The 20,852-nt window shown below is 47.0% G+C and overlaps 2 protein-coding genes and 1 long non-coding RNA gene across 3 annotated transcripts; 1 reads left to right on the top strand and 2 right to left on the bottom strand.

Moving 5' to 3' along the window:
* Positions 1-7,604: 7,604 nt before the first annotated feature.
* LOC135555234 (SUN domain-containing protein 2-like) lies at positions 7,605-12,080 on the bottom strand. The gene is made up of 9 exons (XM_064987552.1): positions 12,034-12,080; positions 11,796-11,869; positions 11,499-11,637; positions 11,247-11,369; positions 9,215-9,302; positions 8,652-8,767; positions 8,269-8,439; positions 8,044-8,133; positions 7,605-7,718 (listed from the first exon to the last, which is right to left on the bottom strand). Exons 1-9 carry the CDS (start codon positions 12,070-12,072, stop codon positions 7,605-7,607), a joined length of 954 nt encoding a protein of 317 aa, XP_064843624.1. The 5' UTR covers positions 12,073-12,080.
* Positions 12,081-12,366: 286 nt separating this feature from the next.
* Positions 12,367-12,835, bottom strand: LOC135554965 (uncharacterized). Its single transcript, XR_010457794.1, has 3 exons — positions 12,758-12,835; positions 12,566-12,669; positions 12,367-12,420 (listed from the first exon to the last, which is right to left on the bottom strand). It is a non-coding gene; the product is annotated as an uncharacterized LOC135554965 (long non-coding RNA).
* A 2,087-nt stretch (positions 12,836-14,922) lies between these two features.
* On the top strand, positions 14,923-20,313 carry LOC135554964 (volume-regulated anion channel subunit LRRC8D-like). Its single transcript, XM_064987348.1, has 5 exons — positions 14,923-15,058; positions 15,665-16,750; positions 16,859-17,109; positions 17,794-18,171; positions 18,301-20,313. The coding sequence occupies exons 2-5, from the start codon at positions 15,830-15,832 to the stop codon at positions 19,421-19,423; spliced, it is 2,673 nt and encodes an 890-aa protein (XP_064843420.1). The 5' UTR covers positions 14,923-15,058; positions 15,665-15,829; the 3' UTR covers positions 19,424-20,313.
* Positions 20,314-20,852: the final 539 nt, after the last annotated feature.

Genomic DNA, 20,852 nt, shown 5'->3' with positions numbered 1-20,852 from the left:
TATCATAGGTACACTTCAACATTGAGAGACAGAATCTAAAACAAAAATCCAGAAAATCACATTGTATTGTTATGAACTAGAGTGAAGACCCAAAAGCGGTTTTAACAGAAAACAGAGTTCTTTAATGAAAATACAGGAATGGCATAAATCCTCTTCCAACGTTGTCAGCGGAACAAAAAGAACGTTAGTATAGTGCAGGATGCTCCTGCCAGGCAGACTCCGACAGGACAGGACAAGGTGGAAGCAAACGAGACGACAGCTTGCTTCTGGCATCAAAAAACACAAACAAGAATCAGACACTGAAAGTAGCAGGAACAGAGAGAGAAATAGAGACCTAATCAGAGGGGGAAGAGAGAACAGGTGGGGAAGAGTGAAAGAGCTAGTTAGGGCAGATGTAGAACAGCTGAGGAATGAGAGACAGAGAAGGTAACCTAAAAAGACCAGCAGAGAGAGAGAATGAAGAGAAAGGACAGGAACAGACATAACAAGACATGACAGTACCCCCCACTCACCGAGCGCCTCCTGGCGCACTCAAGGAGGAAACCTGGCGGCAACGGAGGAAATCATCGATCAGCGAACGGTCCAGCACGTCCCGAGAGGGAACCCAACTCCTCTCCTCAGGACCGTACCCCTCCCAATCCACTAGGTACTGATGACCACGGCCCCGAGGGCGCATGTCCAAAATCTTACGAACCCTGTAGATGGGTGCGCCCTCGACAAGGATGGGGGGGGAGGGACGAGCGGGGCGCGAAGAACGGGCTTAACACAGGAGACATGGAAGACCGGGTGAACGCGACGAAGATAGCGCGGGAGAAGAAGTCGCACTGCGACAGGATTAATGACCTGGGAAATACGGAACGGACCAATGAACCGCGGGGCCAACTTCCGAGAAGCTGTCTTAAGGGGAAGGTTCTGAGTGGAGAGCCATACTCTCTGACCGCAACAATATCTAGGACTCTTGGTCCTACGCTTATTAGCGGCCCTCACAGTCTGCGCCCTATTACGGCAAAGTGCCGACCTGACCCCCTTCCAGGTGCGCTCGCAACGCTGGACAAAAGCCTGAGTGGAGGGGACGCAGGACTCGGCGAGCTGAGATGAGAACAGCGGAGGCTGGTACCCGAGGCTACACTGAAAAGGGGATAGACCGGTAGCAGACGAGGGAAGCGAGTTGTGGGCGTACTCTGCCCAGGGGAGCTGTTCTGACCAAGACGCAGGGTTACGAAAAGAAAGACTGCGTAAAATGCGACCAACAGTCTGATTGGCCCGTTCGGCTTGACCGTTAGACTGGGGATGAAAGCCGGACGAGAGACTGACGGAAGCCCCAATCAAACGGCAAAACTCCCTCCAAAATTGAGACGTGAACTGCGGGCCTCTGTCGGAAACGACGTCAGACGGAAGGCCATGAATTCGGAAAACATTCTCGATAATGATCTGAGCCGTCTCCTTAGCAGAAGGGAGCTTATCGAGAGGAATGAAATGAGCCGCCTTAGAGAATCTATCGACAACCGTAAGAATAACTGTCTTCCCCGCTGATGAAGGCAGTCCGGTGATAAAATCTAAAGCGATGTGAGACCACGGTCGAGAGGGAATGGGAAGCGGTCTGAGACGGCCGGCAGGAGGAGAGTTCCCAGATTTAGTCTGCGCGCAGACCGAACAAGCGGCGACAAATCGACGCGCGTCACGTTCCCGAGTGGGCCACCAGAAACGCTGGCGAATGGAAGCGAGCGTACCCCGAACGCCGGGGTGGCCGGCTAACTTGGCAGAGTGGGCCCACTGAAGAACGGCCGGACGAGTAGGAACGGGAACGAACAGAAGGTTCCTAGGACAAGCTCGCGGCGACGGAGTGTGAGCGAGTGCTTGCTTTACCTGCCTCTCAATTCCCCAGACAGTCAACCCGACAACACGCCCCTCAGGGAGAATCCCATCGGGGTCGGTGGAGACCTCAGAAGAACTGAAGAGACGAGATAAAGCATCAGGTTTGGTGTTTTTTGAGCCCGGACGATAAGAAATAACAAACTCGAAACGAGCGAAAAACAGAGCCCAACGAGCCTGACGCGCATTAAGTCGTTTGGCTGAACGGATGTACTCAAGGTTCCTATGGTCAGTCCAAACGACAAAAGGAACGGTCGCCCCTCCAACCACTGTCGCCATTCGCCTAGGGCTAAGCGGATGGCGAGCAGTTCGCGATTACCAACATCATAGTTACGTTCTGACGGCGATAAGCGATGAGAGAAAAACGCGCAAGGATGGACCTTGCCGTCAGAGAGAGAGCGCTGAGAAAGAATGGCTCCCACGCCCACCTCTGACGCGTCAACCTCAACAACAAACTGTCTAGAGATGTCAGGTGTAACAAGAATAGGTGCGGATGTAAAACGATTCTTAAGAAGATCAAAAGCTCCCTGGGCGGAAACGGACCACTTAAAGCACGTCTTAACAGAAGTAAGGGCTGTGAGAGGAGCTGCCACCTGACCGAAATTACGGATGAAACGACGGTAGAAATTAGCGAAGCCCAGAAAGCGCTGCAGCTCGACGCGTGACTTAGGAACGGGCCAATCAATGACAGCCTGGACCTTAGCGGGATCCATCTTAATGCCCTCAGCGGAAATAACGGAACCGAGAAAAGGGACAGAGGCGGCATGAAAAGTGCACTTCTCAGCCTTCACATAAAGACAGTTCTCCAAAAGGCGCTGGAGGACGCGTCGCACGTGCTGAACATGAATCGAGAGAGACGGTGAAAAAATCAGGATATCGTCCATGTAAACGAAACCAAAAATGTTCAGCATGTCTCTCAGGACGTCGTTAACTAGTGCCTGAAAGACAGCTGGAGCGTTAACGAGGCCGAAAGGAAGAACCCGGTATTCAAAGTGCCCTAACGGAGTGTTAAACGCCGTCTTCCACTCGTCCCCCTCCCTGATGCGCACGAGATGGTAGGCGTTACGAAGGTCCAATTTGGTGAAAAACCTGGCTCCCTGCAGGATCTCGAAGGCTGAAGACATAAGAGGAAGCGGATAACGATTCTTAACTGTTATGTCATTCAGCCCTCGATAATCCACGCATGGGCGCAGGGACCCGTCCTTCTTCTGAACAAAAAAAAACCCCGCTCCGGCGGGGGAGGAGGAGGAGACTATGGTACCGGCGTCGAGCGAAACCGACAAATAATCCTCGAGAGCCTTACGTTCGGGAGCCGACAGAGAGTATAATCTACCCCGGGGGGAGTAGTTCCCGGAAGGAGATCAATACTACAGTCATACGACCGGTGTGGAGGGAGAGAAGTGGCCTTGGAACGACTGAACACCGTGCGCAGATCGTGATACTCCTCCGGCACCCCTGTCAAATCGCCAGGCTCCTCCTGTGAAGAAGAGACAGAGGAAACAGGAGGGATAGCAGACATTAAACAGGTTACATGACAAGAAACATTCCAGGATAGGATAGTATTACTAGACCAATTAATAGAAGGGTTATGGCGCACTAGCCAGGGATGACCCAAAACAACAGGTGTAAAAGGTGAACGAAAAATTAAAAAAGAAATGGTTTCGCTATGATTACCAGAGACAGTGAGGGTTAAAGGCAGCGTCTCACGCTGAATCTTGGGGAGAGAACTACCATCTAAAGCGAACAAGGCCCTGGGCTCCCTAACTGTCTGAGAGGAATGTCATGTTCCCGAGCCCAGGTCTCGTCCATAAAACAGCCCTCCGCCCCAGAGTCTATCAAGGCACTGCAGGAAGCAGATGAACCGGACCAGCGGAGATGGACCGGAAAGGTAGTGCGTGATCCAGAAGGAGAGGCCTGAGTAGTTGCGCTCACCAGTAGCCCTCCTCTTACTGATGAGCTCTGGCTTTTACTGGACATGAGGTGACAAAATGACCAGCGGAGCCGCAGTAGAGACAGAGGCGATTGGTGATTCTCCGTTCCCTCTCCTTGGCCGAGATGCGAATGCCCCCAGCTGCATAGGCTCAGCATCCGAGCCGGCGGAGGAGGGTGGCAGTGATGCGGCAGGTGGCAGTGATGTGGAGAGGGGAGCAACGGAGAACGTGAGCTCCTTTCCACGAGCTCGGCGACGAAGATCAAACCGTCGCTCTATGCGAATAGCGAGAGCTATTAAGGAGTCCAGACTGGAAGGAACCTCCCGGGAGAGGATCTCATCCTTAACCTCGACGTGGAGACCCTCCAGAAAACGAGCGAGCAAAGCCGGCTCGTTCCAGTCACTAGAGGCAGCGAGAGTGCGAAACTCAATAGAATAATCCGTTATGGATCTATTCCCCTGACATAGGGAAGACAGGGCCCTGGAAGCCTCCTCGCCAAAAACAGAACGGTCAAAAACCCGTATCATCTCCTCCTTAAAGTCCTGATACTGGTTAATACACTCAGCCCTCGCCTCCCAGACTGCCGTGCCCCACTCACGCGCCCGTCCGGTAAGGAGAGAAATGACGTAGGCGATGCGGGCTGCGCTCCTGGAGTAAGTGTTGGGCTGGAGAGAGAACACCACATCACACTGAGTGAGGAATGAGCGGCACTCAGTGGGCTCCCCAGAGTAACACGGCGGGTTGTTGACCCTGGGCTCCGGAGACTCGGAAACCCTGGAAGTGGGCGGTGGATCGAGGTGGAGTTGGTGAACCTGTCTTGTGAGGTCGGAGACTTGGACGGCCAGGGTCTCAACAGCATGTTGAGCAGCAGACAATTCCTCCTCGTGTCTGCCTAGCATCGCTCCCTGGATCTCGACGGCGGAGTGAAAAGGGTCCGGAGCCGCTGGGTCCATTCTTGGTCTGATTCTTCTGTTATGAACTAGAGTGAAGACCCAAAAGCGGTTTTAACAGAAAACAGAGTTCTTTAATGAAAATACAGGAATGGCATAAATCCTCTTCCAACGTTGTCAGCGGAACAAAAAGAACGTTAGTATAGTGCAGGATGCTCCTGCCAGGCAGACTCCGACAGGACAGGACAAGGTGGAAGCAAACGAGACGACAGCTTGCTTCTGGCATCAAAAAACACAAACAAGAATCAGACACTGAAAGTAGCAGGAACAGAGAGAGAAATAGAGACCTAATCAGAGGGGGAAGAGAGAACAGGTGGGGAAGAGTGAAAGAGCTAGTTAGGGCAGATGTAGAACAGCTGAGGAATGAGAGACAGAGAAGGTAACCTAAAAAGACCAGCAGAGAGAGAGAATGAAGAGAAAGGACAGGAACAGACATAACAAGACATGACATGTATGATTTTTAAGTAATTAATTAGCATTTTATTGCATGACATAAGTATTTGATACATCAGAAAAGCGGAACTTAATATTTGGTACAGAAACCTTTGTTTGCAATTACAGAGATCATACGTTTCCTGTAGTTTTTGACCAGGTTTGCACACACTGCAGCAGGGATTTTGGCCCACTCCTCCATACAGACCTTCTCCAGATCTTTCAGGTTTCGGGCTGTCGCCGGGCAATACGAACTTTCAGCTCCCTCCAAAGATTTTCTATTGGGTTCAGGTCTGGAGACTGGCTAGGCCACTCCAGGACCTTGAGATGCTTCTTACGGAGCCACTCCTTAGTTGCCCTGACTGTGTCTATCGGGTCGTTGTCATGCTGGAAGACCCAGTCACGACCCATCTTCAATGCTCTTACCGAGGGAAGGAGGTTGTAGGCCAAGATCTCTCGATACATGGCCCCATCCATCCTCCCTTCAATACGGTGCAGTCGTCCTGTCCCCTTTGCAGAAAAGCATGCCCAAAGAATGATGTTTCCACCTCCATGCTTCACGGTTGGGATGGTGTTCTTGGGGTTGTACTCATCCTTCTTCTTCCTCCAAACACAGCGAGTGGAGTTTAGACCGAAAAGCAATAATTTTTGTTTCATCAAACCACATGACCTTCACCCATTGCTCCTCTAGAATATCCGTATAGTCATTGACAAACTTCAGACGGGCCTGGACATGCGCTGGCTTGAGCAGGGGGACCTTGCGTGCGCTGCAGGATTTTAATCCATGACGGCATAGTGTGTAACTAATGGTTTTCTTTGAGACTGTGGTCCCAGCTCTCTTCAGGTCATTGACCAGGTCCTGCCGTGTAGTTCTGGGCTGATCCCTCACCTTCCTCATGATCATTAATGCCCCACGAGGTGAGATCTTGCATGGAGCCCCAGCTTGAGGGTGATTGACCGTCATCTTGAACTTCTTCCATTTTTAATAATTGCACCAACAGTTGTTGCCTTCTCACCAAGCTGCTTGCCTATTGTCCTGTAGACCATCCCAGCCTTGTGTAGGTCTACAATTGTATCCCTGATGTCCTTACACAGCTCTCTGTTCTTGGCCATTGTGGAGAGGTTGGAGACTGTTTGATTGAGTGTGTGGACAGGTGTCTTTTATACAGGTAACGAGTTCAAACCGGTGCAGTTAATAAAGGTAATGAGTGGAGAACAGGAGGGCTTCTTAAAGAAAAACGAACAGGTCTGTGAGAGCCGGAATTCTTACTGGTTGGTAGGTGATCAAATACTTATGTCATGCAATAAAATGCAAATGAATTACTTAAAAATCATACAATGTGATTTTCTGGATTTTTGTTTTAGATTCTGTCTCTCACGAAAACCTGCAAAATCGTCAGTGTATCAAATACGTGTTCTCCCCACTGTAGGCAGAATAATCTGCACAATCCTCCTCTGTCTCTTACAGATGCGATTCACACTCTCATGAGATTTTCTCTTGACTTGACACATCCCTTTCACATCCGCTCTGGTTCCCATCACTGCAAGGTTGCACCCATCCAGTCCCAGCATTGGTTTTTCTAACCTCTCTAGGCCATCACAAATAGACATACACACTAAGAAATGCACTGCTGTGTACAATAGCTACATTTTATTGGCCATCTCCCTCCATGTAGTTACTGTAAGCCTTTTAAAACTCCCCCTGACCCAGATACCACACACACACACCTGCAAAATGGAACAAATGGAAGTTTAATAACATCAAACAAATGGCAAATCCAAAAACACAATCCCATGCTGTTACTGCACAGTAGCCTACCTATGTGTTATCACCAGGACAAGACAATGGACCAAGAAATACATTTCCTCCCACATTCATTTAGTGACTCTTCAACATAGTTAGAAGCCTATAGTGGCAGTGCTTGACACTCTGGGAGTCTTTGCCTAATCATCAATGACCCCTGGTGGATATGGAGCATCAATACATCTTATTGTGCATCATATCATGTGTCAGTACTATCTATACATGAGAGTTTGTACGCATTAAATCACCCCAGAATCAACCAAATAGAGATTTTATTTAGATTGACATCTTTGCTAGAGGCAAAATATACGCTCCAGTATGGAAAATAAGATATTATTGGGTTGGGGTGGATGACACACACACTGATGTTGGGGTGGATGAAACACACACTGGTGTTGGGGTGGATGACACACACACACACACTGGGGTTGGTGTGGATGACACACACACACACACAGGGGTTGGGGTGGATGACACACACACACACACACACACACACACACACTGGTGTTGGGGTGGATGACACACACACTGGTGTTGGGGTGGATGACACACACACACTGGGGTTGGGGTAGATGACACACACACAGGGTTGGGGTGGACAGAGGATCTGTCTCATGCAGAAGGCATCTTGCCGTGAACCCGGAAGCGATACACACATGTGTAGTCCTGGTGACCCCAGTTGCTGAGGATACGGAGCTCCACATAGCGATACACACTGTTAGGGTTCTGAGAGAGAGAAGTCCACTGTTATAATCATTTTGACGCTTTTATTATATCAGCCCGCCTGTTGCACAAACAATCACCCCAAAAGTTAAACTGCTTAAAGCCAAATGTAATTGGAATAATCTGTGTCAATGTCTGGAATTATGTTCTCTGTATCTATACCATGTGTATCCCCACAGGGCACAGATGTCAACTCAAAGTCTATTCCACTTTGGTTCAACATAATTTTATTGAAATGACGTGGAAACAACATTGATTCAACCAGTGTGTGCCCTGTGGGTCTCTACCATGTGTATCTCTAATATCTCTTTGTTAGTATCTAACTCACAGGCAGTTTAAATGTCTGGATTGGATCCCCGGCCTGGTTAAACATGAAAGTCCCGAGCAGTGTTCCCTCTTCACTGTTAGTAGTCATGCCCTACAGACAGAGAGAGAGACAGAAAGAGAGAGAGACAGACAGAGAGAGAGACAGACAGAGAGGTACTCAGCATAACACTCCAAAAACATTCCTGTGTGGTTCTGATCAAATACACAGGGGTCAGAGGTGACTCACGTAGATGGCGAAGTCCTTAGGAGCGCTGTCTATGTGTCCGGTGGGAGAGACGGCGGTGGAGATGTGCTCCATGGTAACGTGGGTGACGTGGACAGGGTGAGACAGAGCCACAGTCATGGAGCCCTCAGCCCCGCGGAACGGCCAACACTTACCAGGCTGCACCAGCTGGCCCTTTGGAGAGGAGAGAAAGGGAAAAGTAGGGGGGGAAGCAAGACAGAGGCGTGTCAGGCTGACAGTGATCTTTAAAGTGCATTCAATCATGGTCACATTACATTACATTACAGTTTACAAAGGAAGGAGAGAGACAGATGGAGGGAGCAAGCGAAAGAAAGTGTGAGTAGAGGAGTGAGGCAGGGGAGAGGAAGAGAGAGAGAGATACTTACCTGAATTACAGTCCGGGGGCTCTCTGATGGAGACCACAGGGGAATCCCCAGGAAACTCACTCGGGCCGAACCGGTCTTATATGTCTCAGAGCACCGACTGGTTACAATGCTGCCACCTACACACACACACACACACACACAGACACAAAGAGCTCTGAGCATATTCAATAATATAGTCTATACCAGGTCAATAATATAGTCTATACCAGGTCAATAATATAGTCTATACCAGGTCAATAATATAGTCTATACCAGGTCAATAATATAGTCTATACCAGGTCAATAATATAGTCTATACCAGGTCAATAATATAGTCTATACCAGGGATCATGAACTAGATTCAGTCGTGAGTAGATTTTTTCGTGAGCGGATGATCGAGGGGCAGGAACATAAAATAATTCCAAACAGATATAATATTTGACAAAAACATGATCACTTCAAACCTTGCTTACATTTGTATACAATCACGTGTCTCTCTAGTATGTGTGGGAATACTTGGGAACAGATTGATTTTATGTTTTATACAGTATACAATGGTGCTGATCAGTGATGATGTCACAAACCTTGGGACTCGAGGGCGAAGTTGGGCATTTTGTCAGCCAGTGGACGACTGCAGTCTTTCACCACCTGTTTCACATCCTGTCTCTCATCCTGACACACACACACACACACACACACACACACACACACACACACAAACACAATTATATCACAATTAATGTTAATTTTTGGGGCAAATAATAAAACATATTAAAAAATTCAACTACAGTGCCTTGCAAACGTATTCATCCCCCCTTGGTGTTTTTCCTACTTTGTTGCATTACAACATGTAATTTAAATTGAATCTTATTTGGATTTCATGTAATGGACATACACAAAATAGTCCAAATTGGTGAAGTGAAATTTAAAAAATGACTTCTTTCAAAAAATTAAACAAATTAAAAACTGAAAAGTGGTGCGTGCAGATGTATTCTCCTCCTTTGCTATAAAGCCCCTAAATAAGATCTGGTGTAACCAATTACCTTCAGAAGTCACATAATTAGTTAAATAAAGTCCACCTGTGTGCAATCTAAGTGTCACATGATCTCAGTATATACCCCTGTTCCGAAAGGCCCCAGAGTCTGCAACACCACTTAGCAAGGGGCACCACCAAGCAAGCAGCACCATGAAGACCAAGGAGCTATCCAAACAGGTCAGGGACAAGGGTTTTGGAGAAGTGCATATCAGGTTTGGGTTATAAAAAAATATCCGAAACTTTGAACATCCCGCGGAGCACCGTTGAATCCATTATTAAAAAATGGAAAGAATATGGCACCACAACAAACCTGCCAAGAGAGGGCCACCCACCAAATCTCATGGAGCAGGCTAGGAGGGTAACATAGTGGTTAAGCATTAGACTAGTAACTGAAAAGTTGCAAGTTCAAATCCCAGAGCTGACAAGGTACAAATCTGTCGTTCTGCCCCTGAACAGGTAGTTAACCCACTGTTCCTAGGCTGTCATTGAAAATAAGAATTTGTTCTTAAACTGACTTGCCTAATTAAATAAAGGTTAAAAAAGAGGGCATTAATCAGAGGCAACAAAGAGATCAAAGATAACCCTGAAGGAGCTGCAAAGCTACACAGCGGAGATTGGAGAATCTGTCCATAGGACCACTTTAAGCCACACACCCCACAGTGCTGGGCTTTATGGAAGAGTGGCCAGAAAAAAAGACATTGCTTAAAGAAAATATATATATTTTGGTGTTCTCCAAAAGGCATGTGGGAGACTCCCCAAACATATGGAAGAAGATGAAATTTGACAAAAATGTAGCTTTTTGGCCATCAAGGAAAACGCTATGTCTGGTGCAAACCCAACACCTCTCATCACCCCGAGAACACCATCCCCACAGTGAAGCATGGTGGTGGCAGCATCATGCTGTGGGTATTGTTTTCATTGGCTGGGACTGGGAAACTGGTCAGAATTGAAGGAATGATGGATGGAGCTAAATACAGGGGAATTGTTGAGGGAAACCTGTTTCAGTCTTTGAGATTTGAGACTGGGACGGAAATTCACCTTCCAGCAGGACAATTAACCTAATTATACTGCTAAAGCAACACTTGAGGGTTTAAGGGGAAACATTTAAATATCTTGGAATGGCCTAGTCAAAGCCCAGACCTCAATCGAATTGAGAATCTGTGGTATGACTTAAAGATTGCTGTACACCAGCAGAACCATCCAACTTGAAGAAGCTGTAGCAGTTTTGCCTTGAAAAACGGGCAAAAATCCCAGCGGCTAGATGTGTATGTTTATAGAGACATACCCCAAGAGACTTGTAGCTAGAATTGCTGCAAAAGGTGGCTCTACAAAGTATTGACTTTGGGGGGGGGGGGGGGGGGGGTGAACAGTTATGCACGCTCAAGTTTTCAGTTTTTTTGTGTAATTTCTTGTCTGTTTCACAATAAATTTCGCAATAAATTTTGCATCTTCAAAGTGGTATGCATGTTGCGTAAATTAAATGATACAAACCCCCCAAAAATCTATTTTAACTCCAGGTTGGAAGGCAACAAAATAGGAAAAATGCCAAGGAGGGTGAATACTTTCGCAAGCCACTGTACCTGGGCCAATCTATCTCTGAGCCATTTGCCCATGGCCTCTATGAACTCAGGGGTCAGGTGTGTGTTGGTTGGTGTCAGAGCGGGAGGAGGCTGGTTCTTTATAGAGGTCACCTGATGCTGCAGCTACCGAAACAGAGAGATCACATACATTAGGAAATAAAGGGTGTGTGTGTGTGTGTGTGTGTGTGTGTGTGTGTGTGTGTGTGTGTGTGTGTGTGTGTGTGTGTGTGTGTGTGTGTGTGTGTGTGTTACCGTGTCGCTGACATCCTCCAGGGCCTTAACTCTTCCCATAGTAAAGAGTAGGTGTTCTTGTAGATCAGCCACCTGCTTGCTGAACTCTGCAGCTTCCTGATCCAGGCGACGATCAAAGCTCACACTCTCAAAGTCCACACTAGAGACAATACAACTTTATTTTCCATTTTGGGAGAAGTTTGTCTTGTAGAATAGAATCCAACATAACTTTAAGGAGTAGGAGTTAGGGGCTAGGGGTTAGGGGCGAGGAGCTAGAGGCAAGGCACTGAGATTGTGTGCCAGTCCTGAAACTCTCACCTGTCCACCCTCACTCTCATGTCGTCAATCTCGGTCTTCACACACCTCAGGTCCTTAGTCATTTTTTGTAACATCTATAGGGGAAGACAAACTCAATTCGATGAAATAGTCTTCATTCCTTCCTGAGGGGCAATTATTGACACCTAAATTAAAGAATAATGGACGAAACACAACGTTGGGCAGTGTTTTTAAACTTTGAAGGTATGTCAATTTAAAGGGTTAGATTGACGCGTCTCACCTCAGAAATGTCCCGTTGCTGGTTTTCTTTCTGTTTCATAATTTCAATCTCTCTCTGCAAGACACATACATGCAACAAGTCAGATAACCAAATGAATATGTCCATCAGGCTTGAGGTCAATTCCATTTATACTCTAGTCAATTGAGAAAGTGAACCAAACTCCAATGTAAATTAAAAACGTTCGTAATTGAAAAGCATGAGACTAGGAATTGGAATTTTAGTGTACTTCCCTGAAGTGAAGGAATTAAAATGGAATTGACCCCAACCTATTTTCGTCTCTCTCTCTCTCTCTCACACTCACTCACTCACTCACTCACTCACTCACTCACTCACCAGTATAGTGTCCATTTTCATTTCAAAAGCTGAATTCATGATAGGAGTTCCATGCTGTGAAAAGAGATTCAACAATATTTATTGGACAATCAGGCTCATAACTTCAATGCTGCATTCACCCAATCAAGGCATAGATAATAGATATGAGACAAATAGTAGGGCTAAGTACAGTATTAGACAGATGAAAAACAGGTCCTACCGTAGTAGTCTTTTGAGTCTGATCAGGTCGAGGGTCAGGTTGAGTCGGTCGGGTCATCAGATTAAGGTTCATGGTGGGGAATGCAGTCGAAAACAGGAATACGGCTGGGAAGACATCGTAGTACTAGTTACACAGAGGACATCTAGTTGATTAGGAGGACATTTAGATGTGTAAATGTGATGTAGCACTCACCGAAGGTCAGAAGAAAGGGGAGGAGGAAGAGCAGGATGGCAAACCAGAAAGGCAACCAGGAAGGCAACCATGAACGGGCTACAGGGGTAAACACATAGAGCCAAAGCTAATACTAATGCTAACAAACAAGGCACAATCAGAGAGAAAAGCTAACGCTCAGCTAATGCTAACAAACAAACTACGAGCATAGAGACCAGCTGTCTCTAATATTGTCTCTTGTACACAAACACAAACACATTGCACTCACTGCAGCTAGCACCGGTCCTTGTACCAATTCCACTAGAGAAGCTCCTGCTGGAGCATGTCCTAAGCCTTTGTGGCTCTTCAGAGCAGTAGCCAGAGCTGTAGCTCATGCTCGAGAAGCTCAGGCTGGGCTCCAGGGCCACACTAGGAGGAGACAGGAAGGTCTGCCTTCTCTGGGTGGCCCTCAATGTCGGAGCCAAGTCTGACATAGGGAGGGAGATGAGAAAGGCAGAGAGAGAAAGATAAGGGAGGTTGAGTATTTTAGACATATACAGTATATTGTGTATACATATCCAATTAATTCAGACTGACACAAATGTCTAATCCAAGCAATGGGGTTAGAGGGTAGGCCTGGTCCCAGAACTGTTTATGTTGTCTTGCCAACTCCTATGGCCATTGCCATGGCGTGACAATGACCACAGAAGTTGGAAGGACAGAACAAAGAGATCTCAGACCAGCCGACGAGTCGACACAAGGGGCTAATAGAGGTTGGCAATGTGAACACCAACTAGCTAGGACAGGAAGTGATGTCTGCAGTACCAATGTCATCGGCATTGATGTTTCGCTCATTGGTGAAATTGGTGGCACTGACAGTGCTGCTGGCCTGACTAGATCGGGAAGAATCCTTATGTCCCCCAGTTCTCTTCTTATTGAAAACCCTGAGAGGGACACACATAGTTTTAACACTACCGTTCAATTCCAAAAAATGACACGCAAGATCAACTCATACACATAATCACCTGACGGGGCTCTCCCTGTAGGAGATGCTGGAGGAAGACTCGTCATCGGAGGACTGGTTATAGTACCCTCCGGTTACGAGCCTCGCGCTTCTTCTGTGCATGACTGGGGGCAAGAGAGATTTATTTATGGATTTCAAATTAGCCTACTTTTAAACAAATAGGCCTACTGACTAAAACCAGGCATTTTATCTCAGATATAAATAGCCTTCTACTTACCGGAGTCTTGCAATCATAGGCTACAGTAATTTTCGCAGTCTGTAAAATCAGATGTAACGAGAGCAAGTGAAACTTTGCAAATGAGCCACTGTGTTGAAAACTGCAATTACAACGTTATTTACATTGTTGCGTAGAAGGAGCCCAGGGCACGTCATAATCGGCTCTGCGCGCTCTGGACTACTTGATTGATGGGCAGTGCAATCCCTACCCTAAACCCTAACCTTAACCACTACCCTAACCTTAACCACAACCTAACTCTTACCATAACCCTTTTAAATGTCAACTTCAATGGGGTATGTCCCAAGGATCCCGGATAGCACTGACCCTTGATATACAGCGGTCCTCCCACTCATTCGTCTCCAAATGTCCATTGATTGTTCGAAGTAACCCCATTAGTTCATTTTATTTATTTATTACGTTTATTTAAAAGGGACCATGTACAATTAATACAAATCTCACAAGAAATTTGATGCATTATAATTTTAATTATATTTAGCCTAGCTAAACAGCTCATTAAGGCTTCATCTCCCTGGCCCCGGCAGCAGAACAGTAGCCTTCATCTTTTCGGTTTATTGAAGTCTCATTATACAACTTGTAAGCCTATAAGCTACTGTAAGAGGGAACATGTGCCAGCCAGGGTGAAATAAATAAGCACAAAAGGCACTGCATTTTTTTGTAGTCAATTATTTTTTACATTTTTGTTTGTTTGTAATAATACTTTTTTGGGGAGGGGGGGGTAGGACTAGGCTACAGGCAGAGCCTTCTATTGCAATAAAAGGCTTTGGCTACGGACTGGGCTGAAATTAATTAGATTTCTTCTCAACATCTCACTTCGTCATGACAACCGTTAAAGAGCCAAAACCCCGTGTTTGTCACCACTGCTGCGGCGCTCCACTCTCAACACCAGTCACCGCCCGCAATAGAAAAAGTTTTTTTATGAAGTTTCATTCTTGAGAGAACCGGACCGCACCGGACTAGTCACCCCAGAGCGATGCACCGCGCAATTCACTGTTGTTTTTCTAGACACCGTTTGAGCAGCATCCAGGCAAGAAAACGTTTTTGTGAAAGAAAAAGCTGTCTGACAAACGTGCTGTGGTTACATGTAAGTTTTACTATTTTTGCTTGTTATTTAACAACGCTTGAGAATAATTAACGCATCTGATTTAATAACTGATTCACTTTAAATGCAAATCTTAGCCTAAATATTGGCTACTAAAATACTGCATTCCAATGTCACACTCAAATAAAAGTGTAACACAATGCGAATGACACGTCCAATATTCTGTAGTACACTCTTCCTCGAGCGTACCCTGCCTGTCATAACCAGGGCACACTGGTATACTGACTAGACTACTGCCTTATATATGGCAGTGTATGTCAGGGGGATGAAGAAGACAACCAGGAACCAGAAACGTCCTCTCATTCAGTTAAATCTACAGTCAACGACATGTCACATATTACCCTATTACCTTAAACTATATTACACAAGTAGTTTTGAATCATATTATTTTTCAGCAGGGTCGGGTAACCACTTTTAACTTTGTTTAACAAAGCTCTCTGTAACAGTTCTAAACCACAAGACTTGTTCGTTGAAGGGAAAACGTACTGGATTGAACTGGAAGCCAGTTTTATAAATGAGTCTGTCTCCTATAAAGTGCTTTTTTCCCTCTCACCTCCTTTTCTGATTATTTTGTCTCTTTCCCAACAGTTAAATCTCCTACACCAGTGTTTTTTAAATGCTGGTCTGGTCCCACTGGAGGGCTACAACTGATTCCTTTCAGGTCTGGATCCTGGCACAATAAGCATTGGAGTTGGTGACAGCAGAATCACTATTCCACCATTTTGTTAGTCAGTCCTTCACCCAGCATAAGCCATGTTCAGCCTGTCAGAGCTGGCCTCTCTGAATGAGCGTCAGGGCAGCTCCAAGCTGCTGAAGCCCTGGTGGGAGGTGTTCATGGAGTACCTGGTGGTGCTGATGCTCATGGTATCTGTGTTGTCAGGCACCCTGTTGCTATCTCGAGACAGGGTGGTGTGTCTCCCCCTGGACCTCACTACCACCCCTACTAACCAGAACACCTCCTCCAACAGTGGTGCCGTACCTCAACCCCAACCCCCTAACAGGCCCCCCACCAAAGCATCCCCCCTACCAGCCAACCCTTGGACCCCTGCTAGGGGCAGACGCACCCACCTGGACTACCAGCAGTATGTCTACATTAGCCAGGTGTGCTACCACGAGGCCCTGCCCTGGTACTCCCGCTTCTTCCCCTATGTGGCTCTACTCCAGTCCCTGGTGCTATTGGCCAGCGGCTGCTTCTGGTTCCACTTCCCCCTCACCTCCGCCCGCATAGAGCACTTCCTGACCATCCTGGCCAAGTGTTGTGAGTCTCCCTGGACCTCCCGCGCCCTGTCCCATGCCGCCCGCCAGGAGGAGGGAGGGGAGGAGACAGGCCCCCAGGATCTCCAAATGCCTCCTCCTACTCTCCTGTCTTCACTCTCCGTATCCCGCAACCGCCAGTCCAGCCTGGACTCGGGCACAGACAGCCCCCTGCTGGTGAGATCGGATAGCGCGTCCACTGCCACCCCTCCCTCGCCCTGCCCCTCCACTCTCTCCCGGACCTCCTCCCTGTCCACCATGTCTCTGTCCCATGTCCCGGCTTCCAAATCCCCTGTGGTGCTGGATGGTTCACGGCGGGTTGCCAGTTTGGACCGGAGTGACGGGGAGCAGGCCAGGGCACTGTTCGAGAGGGTCCGCCGCTTCCGCTCCCACTGTGAGAACTCTGAAGTCATCTACAAGGTCAGGGGTCATTTACTGAACATGTCTGAACTATTTTTTAGATGTATCTGTTTACCATACCACACCTTCACATTCACTATCCCTGTTTTCTGCTCTCTCCTGCATTAGGTGTACTTGGCCCAGACAGTGTTCAAGCTGCTGCTGGTGGTGCTGATAGTGGGCTACACCACTCCTCTGATGAGCTCCATCTCGTTCACCCACACCTGCCTGCCCCAGGCCCATGCCCTGACTGGCTACAGTGCCTTTGAGTGTACCCATGCCCTGGCCTCTGTCCTCCACAAGTTGCTGCTGGCCTACATCAGCCTGGTGGGGCTCTTTGGCCTGCTGAGCATCTACACCCTCAGCTGGATCCTCCACAGGTCTGGATAGCAGATTAGTGCCAACATTTTTAAGAGTTTTGTGACTGTAATTTGCATTTTATTTTCCCATCTATTTTAATTGGCTTTGCTCTGCAGCCAGTGGTATAAAGTACTTAATTTAACATACTTAAAGTACTACTTATGTAGTTTACTTTACTATTAATATTTTTTTACTAACTTTTACTTTTTACTTTTCACTACATTCTTAAGGAAATCATGTACTTTTTACAACTGACACCCAAAAGTACTTGTTACATTTTGAATGCTTTGCATTACAGGAAAACAGTCAAATTCACGCAATTCTCAAAAGAACATACCTAAACACTAAATGCTTCATTAGTAAATGAAGTCTGAGTGTTGGAGTGTGCCCCTGGCTATCCGTAAATTTAAAAAACTAGAAAATCATGCTGTCTGGTTTGCTTAATGTAAAGACTGTGAAATTATTTATACTTTTGATAATTGAGTATATTTAAAACCAAATACTTTTAGACTACTACTTTACTCAAGTGGTATTTTGCTGGGTGACTTTCACTTTTACTTGATTCATTTTCTATTAAGGCATTTTTACTTTTACTCAAGTATGACAATTTGGTACTTTTTCCTCCACTGTCTGCAGCATATTACACTCTTAGTACCTTTGTTCTTAACTATACAGTGCTCTGTTTGTGGTTGTGCACCCCTCAGCTCCCTGCGTCAATACTCCTTTAACAAACTGAGGGAGCTGGGCTCCATGAGGGATGTCCCTGACTTATGTAATGACCTGGCCTTCCTGTTACACATGGCTGATCAGTACGACCCCCTACTGGCCCAGCGTCTTTCCGTCTTCCTGTCACCCGTCAGCGAGACACGCCTGCTGGAGGAGAGCCTGGAGAGGCGCTGGGGTGCCGAGAGGCTGCGCTCCATGACCACGGTCGACCCAGAGGGACGGCCCCTGCTGCAGCTGGTGGCCCTGCCACGCCTGCCCCCTGCCCTCTTCACCCTCAGCCAGCTGGTAGTGCTCAAGCTGGAGCTCATCACGGACGCCAAGCTCCCCGCACAGGTGGTCAACATGACCTCACTCAGGTGAGCCATATAGCCAACAATGAAGCTACCAAATATTGAATTAATCTACATACAATATACACTTTATAGAAGTGTTTGGTTTGGTGTGTTCCAGACAAGGGGCTTCAATTGTTTTATATGTCACAACAGGGAGCTTCATTTGTACCACTGTACTGCAGCCACGCAGCCTGGTTCCCTGGTGGTTCTGCAGGAGCGTCTGGAGGCCCTGCACCTCACCTTCACCCAGGCTGCAGAGATCCCTGGCTGGGTCTACTCTCTCCGCGGCCTGCAGGAGCTGCACCTTTCTGGCCGACTGGGCTGCGAGGGCGGGGTGGGCCGTGGCTGGGCCCTGGGAAGCCTCCGGCAGCTCCGTCACCTCCGGGTGCTGGTCCTGAGGGGCATGCTGCAGCGTGTGCCCGGGGAGCTGGGGGAGGTGGCAGGGAGCCTGGTGAGGCTGGAGATCCACAACGAGGGCTCCAGGCTGCTGGTGCTGACGGGCCTGCGGCGTGTGGCCGGCCTGACCGAGCTGCAGCTGCAGGACTGCCACTTGGAGCGCCTGCCCTCTGCCCTGCTGGCCCTCACCAGCCTGCGCACCCTGGACCTGCAGCACAACAGCCTGCGCACCCTGGAGGAGCTCCTAGGGCTGGCACACCTCCGCCGCCTCTCCTGCCTCAGGCTGGCCCATAACCGTATTCTGGCCCTACCGGCTAGTGTTGGTGTACTGCGTGCTCTGGAGCTCCTGGACCTGGGGTACAACCAGCTCCAGAGCCTTCCCCCGGCCCTCTTCAACCTCCACCACCTACGTCGCCTCCTACTGGCTGGAAACCTGCTGGACGAGCTGCCAGCAGAGGTAGGGGCGCTGACATTTCTCACAGAGTTGGACCTGAGTGGGAACAGGCTGGAGAGCCTGCCCCCAGAGCTCTTCAGTCGCTGTTTGGAGCTGCGGAGCCTGAATGTATCCCACAACTCCCTGGGTTCCCTGCCTCCAGGGCTGAGCAACCTGAGTCACTTGTCCCGCCTGGACCTGCGCAGCAACAGTCTAGAAGAGCTGCCCATGGAGCTGGGCTGCTGTTCAGGACTGCATGGTGAAGGTCTGCTGGTGGAGGACTGGCTGCTCCATGCACTGCCACGACATGTGAAGGAGTTCCTAACCCAGTCTGGCTCTCATACTGGCAAATCCTTAGAATCACACTCCCGTCCAGACTCTGATAGCTTCCCCTACTTCTCGGCTACCCAGTGGAGTTTCTCCTCTGCTCTGGAATCACGGATATAGAACTAGAGATTAATATTGTCTAACCATTCATAGAATACATTCAACATCTTGTAGTGTCTGTATTGTTTCTAACAAATCATATATTTTTTACTGCTTATTTTATTTCTGACTACATTTTTATTTTGTAACACCTCTTTTTCTTCTTGACCACTCTTTTCTATGTTTACTTGTTGAGTTTGTGGGGTACATCACTGCAGCTCTGACACATTCACAATCTTCCTTGACAAAAAGTGATTTTACATGAAAGTTCATAGACTTTGCTGCAGTGAAATGTTTGATGCCTTATGTCCCTGTACAGTTTATATAACATCCATATACGTAACCCTTTGGAAAAACTGAGAAATCTTTGCTTCCACTTTGAGAGTCCTCTATTCATTTCATTTCAAGGTAAAAACAGTATTTTGAAGGAGGCTGCGCTGGATGAATGCATGTCCTGCTACATTGGATTAGACATTGACATGGAACGATCGTTATTTTCCACATGGTGGAGCTCAGAGATCCCTCCACAGGCTTACTGAAATTCTGTGCTTTCTGGGACTTGTTTGTCTGAGGAGGACAATACCCTGAGCTCCAATGCGCTTATGAAGTTCAAAGGTCTAAACTGTACACGTGGAAAGACTGAAATTGGACAGACTGAAAGGACTTAAAAGACCAATAAGATTAACATTAACATTTATTCCTACTTGTTTTGCACATATCTAATCTTCAAAAAAGTCAAATTAATATTACTAGCATTGGGTGCAACCTTTTGTGAAACTTATACTGACGTGAAACTAATACAATAGTGTGCTTGTTCAGAACATTAGCACATTATTGTAACTATAGAAATTATGAAAACTTGTTTAACTTTTTTGTATGGCTAATAATATTAATTACAGTACATACCCTTATTGGTGGCTTTTGGGACTATTTTATTGCAACACCTACAACGTAATACAAAACTCATTCCAATGAATCGTTGCAAAAACATATTATTGAATAAATTAAGTGTTTGTGTTCTTCTGTACACAAGACCATGGTCAATCTTAGTGACGGAATTAATTTAATAAACTAAGTTCCGCCTACTTCCTGGATCATGTTCCATAATATTTTGTAATAAGATTCAACATGAAATCATACAATTCATAAAAACGCGATCATTTATGATATATGTAAAATTATATTTGTTTTCGTGGCTTAATTTACTTCTGCCCAATACGTTGTTATAAGGTATTAGATTACAAAATAGAAAACGCAATCTAAAATGTTATTGAAAGACAACAGTCGGACTTATATTTGTAGATTTTGCCCTTTGTCAATAAAAAAAAAATCGCATTGTTTAGAAGCAAAGGCGACTCGAGCTATTGCACACGCTTACTTCACAGAGTATGCGTTCCCTACCGGAAATATACAGATGCATGCAAGAACTGGCTGAAAGGATCTCTCAAGC

This window comes from Oncorhynchus masou, chromosome 15 (genome assembly GCF_036934945.1).
Source record: "Oncorhynchus masou masou isolate Uvic2021 chromosome 15, UVic_Omas_1.1, whole genome shotgun sequence".
NCBI classification, from domain to species: Eukaryota; Metazoa; Chordata; class Actinopteri; order Salmoniformes; family Salmonidae; genus Oncorhynchus; species Oncorhynchus masou.
The sequence above is the reverse complement of the archived record's forward strand: the minus strand, read 5'-3'. Positions and strand labels throughout refer to the sequence as shown.

Excerpts from the sequence above, each read along its gene's own strand:
- LOC135555234 (XM_064987552.1), bottom strand. The coding sequence starts at position 12,072 with ATGAAACAGAAAGAAAACCAGCAACGGGACATTTCTGAG. Across the intron at positions 11,638-11,795 it reads ATGAGAGTGAGGGTGGACAG|TGTGGACTTTGAGAGTGTGA; the intron begins GTGAGAGTTTCA and ends TATTGTCTCTAG. Across the intron at positions 8,134-8,268 it reads CTAAGGACTTCGCCATCTAC|GGCATGACTACTAACAGTGA; the intron begins GTGAGTCACCTC and ends CTCTGTCTGTAG.
- LOC135554964 (XM_064987348.1), top strand. The coding sequence starts at position 15,830 with ATGTTCAGCCTGTCAGAGCTGGCCTCTCTGAATGAGCGTCAGGGCAGC. Across the intron at positions 16,751-16,858 it reads ACTCTGAAGTCATCTACAAG|GTGTACTTGGCCCAGACAGT; the intron begins GTCAGGGGTCAT and ends CTCCTGCATTAG. Across the intron at positions 18,172-18,300 it reads GTCAACATGACCTCACTCAG|GGAGCTTCATTTGTACCACT; the intron begins GTGAGCCATATA and ends ATGTCACAACAG.